Source organism: Rhincodon typus, chromosome 4, assembly GCF_021869965.1.
Source record: "Rhincodon typus isolate 14 chromosome 4, sRhiTyp1.1, whole genome shotgun sequence".
In the NCBI taxonomy this organism is placed as follows: Eukaryota; Metazoa; Chordata; class Chondrichthyes; order Orectolobiformes; family Rhincodontidae; genus Rhincodon; species Rhincodon typus.
Genome location: NC_063335.1, coordinates 113,788,931 through 113,799,776, shown reverse-complemented (window position 1 = coordinate 113,799,776; position 10,846 = coordinate 113,788,931). Strand labels below are relative to the sequence as shown.

The following is a 10,846-nucleotide window of genomic DNA, read 5'->3' as shown; positions in this document are numbered from 1 at the left end:
AGATTTTATGGTCTTAGTCTCCTTTCATGTTAACCTAATGTAGTATATCCAGGTGGATCACTATAGATTCCCTTCTACTTTTTCTGTAATCTTACAAGATCCTCCATTGTCCTTTCTCTAAATCTGAGAACACAGTGTCTAACTGTCCCAGTATTTCTGTGGTAGTGAGTGTCATTGTAGGGGCTTCACTTTGTGAACTCACTCACTGTCTCACTCTGTTTCTACCCCACTGTCATTTTTCACTCCTCTCACCGCCAGACACACTCACTCCTCCTTATACTCTTCCTTACATTGATACCTCTTCAACACATTTCTGTGACAGATCTGATTCCTCTTCCCATAATCAGGAGTATTTATCAGAAAAATCACTTTACTAACTCTCCTCACTACATTGTATGATCCACTGAACCTCACTTTCAGACGTTCACCCTGCCCAAGGCTACAGTACTGACCCTTTTCCTCCCAGTGTGAATGTGCTTGCTGCTGAATGTCTATCTGCCCCGTCTCTCACTGTCACCTGTCAGACTGGTGGATGTCTCTAGCCTCCCCACATGCTCCAGTGAGTCTCTCTAGAAACGTGCAGACATGATGCAATATTGAGGATAGACCTTCTCCCTGATCAATTTAAATGGAGCTCAAATCTCATGACCATAAACCATTCCAAATGGAGTCAATCCAGTAGATTTGTTTGGGGCATCTCTGGAGGCAAATAGTAAGAAATCCAATCCTTTGGGTATTTGTGACAATTTGCATTTTTTTGCTTTCATGGGATGAGGGCATCATTGGCTGCGTCAGCATTTATTGCCCATCCCTTATTGCCCAGAGGGCAATTAAGAGTCAACCACATTGCTGTGGGTCTGGAGTCACACATAGGCCAGATCAGGTAAGGATGGCAGTTTCCTTCCCTAAAGGGCATTAGTGAACCAGATGGGTTTTTCCAACAATCAACAATGGATTCATGGTCATCATTAGGTTCTTAATTCCAGATATCTATTGAATCCAAACTCCACCATCTGTCATGGCGGGATTCGAACCCAGGTCCGCAGAACATTACCTGGGTCAACCAGTGGATTAACCCAATGACAATACCACTTGGCCCTTGCCTTCCCCTATTCATGGCTTTGAGAGTGTGAAGGGATCTCTCCAAAGCTCCCTGTTGTGGATGATAACACAGTTGGGCTTCAATTGTTTTATCCACAAACTGCTAATGATCTCCTGGAAAACTTTAGAGATAAAGTTAGAACCCTGATCAGATTATATGTCACATAGAAGTCTATAATGAGTAAAAATTATGTTAACCTTACAAAACAGAGAATGCTGGAGAAAGTCAGCAGGTCTGGCAGCATCATAGAATACCTACAGTGTGGAAACAGGCCATTTGGCCCAACAAGTCCACATCAGCCCTCTAAAGAGCATTCCACCCAGACTCACCACTGCCCCAACCCTATCCCTGTAACTCTGCATTTCCCATGGCTAATCAATCTAACCTACACATCTTTGGACTGTGGGAGGAAACCGGAGCACCCGGAGGAAACCCATGCAGACACAGGGAGAATGTGCAAACTCCACACAGACAGTCACCCGAGGGTGGAGTGGAATCTGGGTCCCTGGTGCTGTAAGGCTGCAGTGCTAACCCCTGAGCCACCGTGCGGAGAACATCTGTGCAGAGAACGCACATTTAATGTTTCAAGTCCAGTGACCCTTCTTCTGAACTATGTTAACCTTACCACCACGCCCTTCGCTGTAATAGTCCTTACAGGAATAACCTGTAGGAACTGAGTTGTCACGACTATCATTATAAAGATACCCTGATGTCCTGCTTTAGTTTTCACTAATGGGCCATTACAACTCAGTTATACTTGATTAGATAGTTTGTTAAAAATGGTTGAGGGTGTGAAAGGTGCAGGTCTGATTACATGCTGAAATTTATCCACCTCCTGACATGTCTGATATGTTTTATAGAACTGTACAACATCTTTCTGAACTCTTGGTCATGCAAACTACCCGTTTATCCATGCCTGTGTTTTCTATATTCCTATATGCCCTGTTGTAGAAATTCCATGTGTTACTCTCAATATCTCCCTATGCTGTCTGATAAACAACTGTCCATTCCTCATCTGCAGGTATGTGAGGATGTCTGCACTTCCTCATCTGAACTCTGGTTTTGATCTAATAACCCTCCAGAATTCCTTCAGCATCAGTGTGAGCTGTCCATTCTCATTACGTTAACTCAGGATCTGTTTCCGAGCCTCAATTACTGAAGACACAACAAACCCCTCTTTCGAATTATCCTCATCATTAAGTTCCCCAAACATCTGCTTGTGTTATCACTGTGACCTCTGGTGATTCACTTGGTTAAGCCATTTCTCTGGTTACCACACAGCCTGGAAAAATACCAGGAATCTGTTCCTGGCACTGCTCACCACGTTAGCCTCACTCAGACTTTCGTGTGATCATAGGTAGTGCTTTCACTTTGCTGCAAAATCAGTCCCCAGGAGTAACACTGCGCCATCTGCAGGTAATTTCCTAATTACCTCAACCACCCCCCCACCCCACCCAACTAATCTAGACATCAAGTCCCAAACCAGTTGGCTTGTATACATTGGGTCTGGGTAACACTTTCTACCTACTCCATTTACCAGCACTCTGGCTTACGCTGAACCCTCTGGAAGGAAAACTAAATCCTTCTACAGCAAGAGAGTCTGAGTAGACCCTGGAACCCTCATGTAGTTATGGGCTCAGATTCTTCCTTTTAAGAAAAAGGGTTTATCTTCCCTTTTGAAAAAAGCCTTTTGTATCTCTCATCTACCCGACCTACCCTCCTGCACCCACAGCAGTGTCTATCTCCCAGTCTTTTAGTTGTTGTGAAAACTAAAATTTGATCCATGGTCTTTTCCTTCTGCTATCCCTTTTCAAACTCATTCTTACAAGTTTCAATAAGTCCCACTTCTAGTGTACCTGCCATTTCAAACAACTTAGTTTTTTTTGAAGAAGGCAGTTCTGAAGATGAGTGATGCTAGAACTGGAACCTTAACTCTGTTTCTCTCTCCACCGATGTTGCCAAACCCGCTGAGGTTTTCCAGCACTCTCTGTCATTGTTTCCTGATCTCCTGTAAGTTTGTTGGGGCATCTACTGCAGCTGCCAGAAGGATTTAGCAGCCTGTAATGGAATTTTATTTTATTACAGTATGAAAAATGCTGTCTCTGTTCATTCTTTTATCACTTAGCACTCCATACCACTTAGCACTCCAGGGTCTACTCAGACTCTCTTGCTGTAGAAGGATTTAGTTTTCCTTCCAGAGGGTTCAGCGTAAGCCAGAGTGCTGGTAAATGGAGTAGGTAGAAAGTGTTACCCAGACCCAATGTATACAAGCCAACTGGTTTGGGACTTGATGTCTAGATTAGTTGGGTGGGGTGGGGGGGTGGTTGAGGTAATTAGGAAATTACCTGCAGATGGCGCAGTGTTACTCCTGGGGACTGATTTTGCAGCAAAGTGAAAGCACTACCTATGATCACACGAAAGTTGTTCCAAAATCCCAGCTACAATGCCCCAAACTTTGTCACAACTCACTGGAAATCAAGTCCCATTATTCCCAAAGTTATTCCAAATGTGAAAATATTTACTCCATCCACCCCAAGTTCCCAATTTACCTGATTAACAAACTCAGGCTAAAAGAAAACCCTCACCGGGTTTCTGTACTGAACAAGAAAATAACTATTTCTTACAAACAAATTGTCTTTAACCAATGGAAATCAGGAAATACGAATTGTTGATTTATAACGCTCTATAACTTCTGTTTTATTCACTCACGGGACATGGGTGTTTCTGGCTGGGCTACATTTATTGGCCCTGCCCCGCTCTTCCCTCCCGCAACAGAGATAGGGTTCCCTCATTATGGACTTAGGGACCCTGTAGCTCTCCAGATTCAATAACAACTTCAGTAACTTTAGGGTCTGAGCATCTTCCCCCATGTCTTTATCCCAACCCCCACACACCAGGCTGTGTCATTATATGGGCTACTGCTACATCCATCCCATTATTAGCTACTACTGGTCTCAATTAATAGCTATTCATTCCCCCAGGCTGACTTTTACCCATTCTCTCTGGGATCCATCTCACCTCTTCTTTAGCATATATACCAACCCTTTCCTTGCTACAATAAGTTCTGAAGAAGGGTCACGGGACAAAAAATGTTAATTCTCATTTCTCTCCATAGATTCTGCCAGGCCTGCTGATCTTTTCCAGCAATTTCTGATATTGTTTCCAATTCCTTGGTTAGTTATGTTAATTTATCCCTCCCTTAGAATCCTTCCTGCTGACTGGAATGTTTTGCTGACAGTCATGAATTAACTCTTTAAATGTCTACAACTGATCATTTACTGTCATTCCTACTAATCTATCCACCCAGTTCACCATAGCTAACTCTATCCTCATTTCACTGTAATGCCCTGTATTTAAGTTAAACACAGTTGTTTTGGAGCCAGGCTTCTCACTCTCAATGTGAATATTAAATTCCATCATGTTATGATTACTAGTATCTAGAGGGAGTTTTACCATAAGACCATATGAGATAGGAACAGGAGTCAGCTATTCAGCCCACAAGCTTGCTCTGTCATTCAATAGGATCATGGCTGATCTGACATTTCTCATGTTCACTTTCCTGCCCTTCCCCTAAGCCTTGATACACCAACTGATTAATAAGCCATCTATCGCAGCCTCAAATATACACAAGGCCTCTGCAACACTCACACCACCCCACCCCTCGCAGCTTTCTGTGGCAAGGTGTTCCAACAGCTCTCTAAGAGAAGAAATTCCTCCTCCTCTCAGTCTTAATTTTTGTGCCCCTTTATTTTGAGACTATGCCCTCTGCTCCTAGACTCTCCCATGAGGGAAAGCATCTTCTCAGCATTTAATCTGTCAAGCCCCTGAAGAATTGTATATATTTCAATGAGATCCCCTCTCACTCTCCAGTGAGTAGGGATCCAGCATGCTTAGTCTTTGTTCATTAGATAATTACTCTATACCAGGATCATCCTTGTGAAGCTCCTCTGAACTGCCTCCAGTGAAATGATTTCCTTAAATAAGGGACCACAACTACTCTGGGATCATTTACTAAACCTGCCTCATTACTTATTAGCAGATCCAGAATAGCCTGCTCCCTGATTAGTTCCGTGACACATTGCTCTAGGAAACTATCCCGAATACACTCTGAAATTTGTTGTTATATCTACCCTTTCCAATTCGATTAACCCAATCAACATGAATATTAAAGTCACCCATACTTATTCTTCATGCTTTTTACATCCTTCTTTTATTTGTATATTTATAGCCTTTCCCACAGGTTGGTAATCTATACCGTCCTCCTATCAGTGGCCCTTTCTCCTTGCTTTTTCTTAATCTTCGCCCAAACATACTGAGCCTAGTCCATCTCTCACAATTGTTCTCATTTCATTTCTTATTAACTGTGCTACCCCACCATCTTTTCCACCCCTCCTGTTTCTCTGAAAGGTTAAATATCCCTGAACGTGAAGTTCCCAGTTCTGTTCACCTTGTAACCATGTTTCCATAAGAGCTACAAGATTATATTCTTTTATCTCAACTTGTGCCATCAGTTTGTCTACATTACTCCAAATGTTACCTCTTCAAAACATTAGTTAAATACAATTTCCCTTTAGAAATCTAAGCTGACTCTTTCCAATGATGTGCAGGGCTGGATGAACACAGCAGGCCAAGCAGCATCATAGGAGCAGACCTCTCTGCTTCTGTGGTGCTGCTTGGCCTGCTGTGTTCATCCAGCTCTGCACCTTGTTGTCTCGGATTCTCCAGCATCTGCAGTTCCTACTATCTCTCTTTCCAATGATCCCACCTTTTCCATGTGATTACTGATCCTATCCTGATTAATTGTTTCTAGAAGCTTCCCCACCCCACCCAGAGTGGGGTCTCAATTACTAGGGGTCACGATTTCAAGGTGAGAGGGGAAAAGTTTAAGGGAGATATGCGTGGAAAGTTCTTTATGCAGAGGGTGGTGGGTGCCTGGAACACGTTGCCAGCGGAGGTGGTAGAGGCGGGCACGATAGCGTCATTTAAGATGTATCTGGACAGATACATGAATGGGCAGGGAGCAGAGGGATACAGATCCTTGGAAAATAGGCGACAGGTTTAGATAGAGGATCTGGATCGGCGCAGGCTTGGAGGGCCGAAGGGCCTGTTCCTGTGTTGTAATTTTCTTTGTTCTTTGCTCTTTGTTCTAGACAAAGTGCTTCTTCCCACAGTCCAAAGACATGCAGGTTAAGTGAATTGGCTGTGGAAAATGCAAGGATACAGGGATAAGGTCTGGGTGGCATCCTCTTCAGAAGATTGGTGTGGACTCGATGGGCTGAATGGCCTACTTCCACACTGTAAGGGTTCTATAATTCACTCAAAGAGTTGGGAATCTGTGGAATTCACTACCCCAGAGCGTGGTGGATGCCAGGGCATTGAGTAAATTTAAGGAGTGGAGAGACAGGTTTTTAATTAGTAATGGATTGAAGGGTTGTGCAAAGTGAGCAGGAAAGTGGAGTTGAGGCCAAGATGAGATCAGCCATAATCATATCCAAAGGTGGAGTAAGCTTGAGGGGCTGAATGGCCTACTCCTGCTCCTAGTTCTTATGGTTTATTTTTTATAGAATGAATCCAGTTGAGTTTCTGGTCAATGATAACCCCCAAGATGTTGATAGTGGGGGATTCAGTGATGGTAACACCATTGAATGTCAAGGAGCGGTGGTTAGATTATGTCTTATTGGTGAAGGTCATAGCCTGGTATTTGTGTGGTGTGAATGTCACTTCCCACTTGTCAGCCCAAGCCTGGATATTGTCCAGATCTTGTTGCATTTGAACATGGACTGCTTCAGTATCTGAGGAGTCACGAATGGTGCTGAACATTTTGCAATCATTGGCGAACATCCCCACTTCTGACCTTATGATGGAGGGAAGGTCATTGATGAAGCAGCTGAAGATGGTTGGGCCTAGGACACTACCCTGAGGAACTCCTGCAGAGATGTCCTGGAGCTGAGATGATTGACCCCCAACAACCACAACCATCTTCCTACGTGTCAGGTATGATTCCAACCACTGGATAGTTTGTCCCCCGATACCCATTGATTCCAGTTTTGCTAGGGCTCCTTGATGCCACACTCGGTTGAATGCAGCCTTGAAATCAAGGGCTGTCACTCTCACCTCACCCTCTGGAATTCAGCTCTTTTGTCCATGTTTGAACCAAGGCTGTAATGAGGTCAGGAGCTGAGTGGCCCTGGCGGAACCCAAACTGGGTGTCACTGAGCAGGTTATTGCTGAGCAGGTGCTGCTCGATAGCGCTGTTACTGACATCTTCCATCATTTTACTGATGATCGAGAGGGGACTGATGGGGCAGTAATTGGCTGGGTTGGATTTGTCCTGCTTTTTGCGTACAGGATATACCAGGGAAAATTTCCACATTGTCGGGTAACTGTACTGGAAGAGCTTGGCTAGGGGAGCGGCAAGTTCTGGAGCACAAGTCTTCAGTACTGTTGCTGGAATGTTGTCAGGGCCCGTAGCCTTTGCAGTATCTAGTACCTTCAGCTGTTTCTGGGCTGTGTTATGATGTGGAGGTGCTGGTGTTGGACTGGAGTGGACAAAGTCAGATGTCACATGACACCAAGTTAAAGTCATAGAGTAATACAGCATGGAAACAGGCCCTTCAGCCCAAACTGGTCTATGCTGATCATAGTGCCCACTCAGCTAGTTCCAGTTGCCCACATTTCGTCTATATCCCTCTAAACTCTTCCCATCCATACACCTTCCAAATGTTTTTTAGATATTGCTATTGTACCTGCCTCAACCACTTTCTCTGGCAGCACATTCCATATACACACCACTCAATGTGTGAAGAAGTTGCCCCTCAGGTCCTTCTTAAACCTTTCCCCTCTCACCTTAAACCTATGCCCTTCTAGTTTTCAATTCCCCATCCCTGGGAAAAAGACGATATGCGTTCATCCTATCTCTGCCCCTCATGATTTTATACACTGCAACAAGGTCACCCCCCGTCTCCTACGTTCCAAGGAATAAAGTCCTATCCTGGCCAACCTCACCCTATAACTCAGGCCTACTAGTCCTGGCAACATCCTTATAAATCTTCTTTGCACACTCTCCAGTTTAACTATGTTTTTCCAACAACAGGATGAGAACAAAAAACTGTACACAATACTCCAAGTGCAGTCTCACCAACGATTTAAACAACTGTAACATAACATCCCAGCTCCTATACTCAGTGTTTCGTCTGATGAAGGCCAGCATGCTAAGTGCCCTCTTCACCACCCTGTCCACCTGTGACGATGCTTTCAATGAACTATGTACTTCTATTCCTCAGTCCCTCTGTTCCACAACACTCCTCATTTACTGTATAAGTCCTACCTCAGTTTGACTTTCCAAAGTGCAAAACCTCACACTTATCTGTATTGAATTGCATTTGCCCATCCTCAGCCCACTTCCCCATCTGATGAAGATCCCTCTGTGATTTTTGATAACCTTCCTCGCTAGCAACGATACCTCCTAATTTTATATCATCTGCAAACTTACTAATCATGCCTTGTACATTCACATCCAGATCATTTATGTAAATAACAAATAACAAAGGTCCCAACACTGATCCCTGTGGCACACCACTAGTCACAGGCCTCCAGTCAGAGAAACAACCTTCAACCATCACCCTCTGCTTCCTACCATCGAGCCAGTTTTGAGTCCAATTAGCTAGATCTCCCTGGATCCCATGTGATCTAACCTTCATGACTAGCCTGGGACCTTGTCAAAGGCCTTACTAAAGTCCATACAGACAACATCTACTGCCCTACCCTCATCTGTCCTCTTGGTTACCTCTTCGAAAAACTTTAAAAGATTTGTCAGACATGACTTTACCTGACAAAGGGGCAGCGCACAAAAAGCTTGTGATTTTAAATAAACCTGTTGGTCTATAAAAACTGAAAGAACTGCAGATGCTGTAAATCAGGAACAGAAACAGAAGTTGCTGGAAAAGCTCAGCAGGTCTGAGGAAAGGTCACCAAACCCAAAATCTTAACTCTGATTTTTCTTCTCAGATGCCACCAGACTTCTGTTTTTGTTCCTGTTGGACTATAACCTGGTGTTGTGTGAATTCAGAATTGTGTTAGACTGTTCAGGGCTGTTTGTTCTGTGATGTGACAGCTTGTTCTGGGTGGTACTGCACAGTACAGGGCTCTGCTGCGTTCACTATCTGCTGGTTTTCCTTTGAGATTGGCTGCTGTGGGATTCACTGTGTTTTGGGGGATTTGCAGATTTGTGATTGGGTCGAGCAAGGGGCGGGTTTTGATGACTTTCCCGGAATCAGGGCTTCCTCTCAAACTCCAGCTTGTGTATTGTCCTGGTCTCCACGGAGACCAAGTAAACAAACCCCAAAGGCACCGAGAGAGGGAGACAAATAGAGAGAGAGAACATGTCCCGACTAGAGACCAGGCAAAACAGACAGGTGGGCAACTGAGCAGACGTTGACGGAGAGAGAGAGGGAGAGAGAGGGACAGAGAGAGAGACAGAGGGAGACAGAGTGAGAGACAGAAAGAGAGAGAGACAGCGAGAGAGAGAGAGACAGAGAAGGGAGACAGAGGGAGAGAGAGAGAGGGTGACAGAGACAGAGAGGAAGTGGATAGGGAGACTGAGAGAGACAGAGACAGACAGGGAGAGCGGTAAAAGTTACAGGGAAAGAAGGTAAAGAGAAGGAGGGGATAGAGAGATTGAGATTCACAGAGAGAGAAATAGAGTGGGGTAAGGGTGATGGGCTATGAGTTGGATTGAGTTGTGTGAGTCACTGGAGGAGAGATTTAGAGGCAGAGGGAGGGTTGCTTATTAATGACACTCAGGGTCTGGAGGATCAGAGTGGCCTGGAGGGTGGAAGGGGTGGAATTGATGGTGTCAGTTTGAGGGTGTTTAGTTGGGAATGGATTCTGAGGACATGAGGATTAGAGGAAAAAGTTAGCTCATTGAGCTCAGTGAGAGAGAGTGACTACTCCCTGGTGGCAGGACTGAACACGCCATCCACCCCAAACCCCACCCCCACCCACAAGCACAGAGTGTATTTCACAGGAATTCACAGCAGCATCTGACCACAGTGACCAGCAACTGACCACAGTGACCAGGAACTGACCACTAAGTGACCAGGAACTGACCACAGTGACCAGGAATTGACCACTAAGTGACCAGGAACTGACCACAGTGACCAGGAACTGACCACTAAGTGAACAACAGTGGCAAGAAAAAGGACAGAAATTGATCAGTGATCCTCCATGAGTAACTAATGACTGATGAGCAGAAACCATTGAAGGACAGCCAGTGACCAGAAGAGGCCGAGATCAGAAAGTAAGGACCAGAGTAACGAGCAGAGAGCAGTAACGTACCGGCAACAGAGGAACAGTGAGCAGTGAAGCTTTACACAAGACAGATCGGTGACTTTCTGCTGGAGACATGGCTCATAGGTTAGTGTCAGACACGGAGTGCAACTCACAGCCAACAGAGACATGGAGCTATCATGGTTCATAAAGGCAGCTCCCCACCAACTTCTCAATAGCAACTAGGCACAGGCAATAAATGCTGGGCCCAGCCAGCAGTTCCCTTGTCCAATTAGTGAATAAATACGACCACTCAGTCAGTGCTGAGGGAATGGGCACTGTCAGAGGGTGAGTGCTGAGGGAGGGAGCACTGTCAGAGGGTGAGTGCTGAGGGAGGGAGCACTATCCGGAGGGTCAGTGCTGAGGGAGTGGGCACTGTTGGAGGGTCAGTGATGAGGGAGCGGGCACTGTCGGAGG

General features: G+C 45.0%; 2 protein-coding genes across 2 annotated transcripts in view; one reads left to right on the top strand and one right to left on the bottom strand.

The window, feature by feature from the left end:
* Positions 1 to 4,134, bottom strand: part of LOC109926093 (dynein regulatory complex protein 11-like) — a 44,271-nt gene extending 40,137 nt beyond the window's left edge. The window contains exon 1 of the mRNA XM_048596204.1: positions 4,121 to 4,134. Within this exon, the coding sequence (XP_048452161.1) occupies positions 4,121 to 4,134 (14 nt within the window). The remainder of the gene's footprint in view (positions 1 to 4,120) is intronic.
* A 5,498-nt stretch (positions 4,135 to 9,632) lies between these two features.
* LOC125482990 (dynein regulatory complex protein 11-like) overlaps positions 9,633 to 10,846 on the top strand; it is an 8,291-nt gene continuing 7,077 nt past the window's right edge. The window contains exon 1 of the mRNA XM_048596203.1: positions 9,633 to 10,516. Within this exon, the coding sequence (XP_048452160.1) occupies positions 10,506 to 10,516 (11 nt within the window). The 5' untranslated portion in view covers positions 9,633 to 10,505. The remainder of the gene's footprint in view (positions 10,517 to 10,846) is intronic.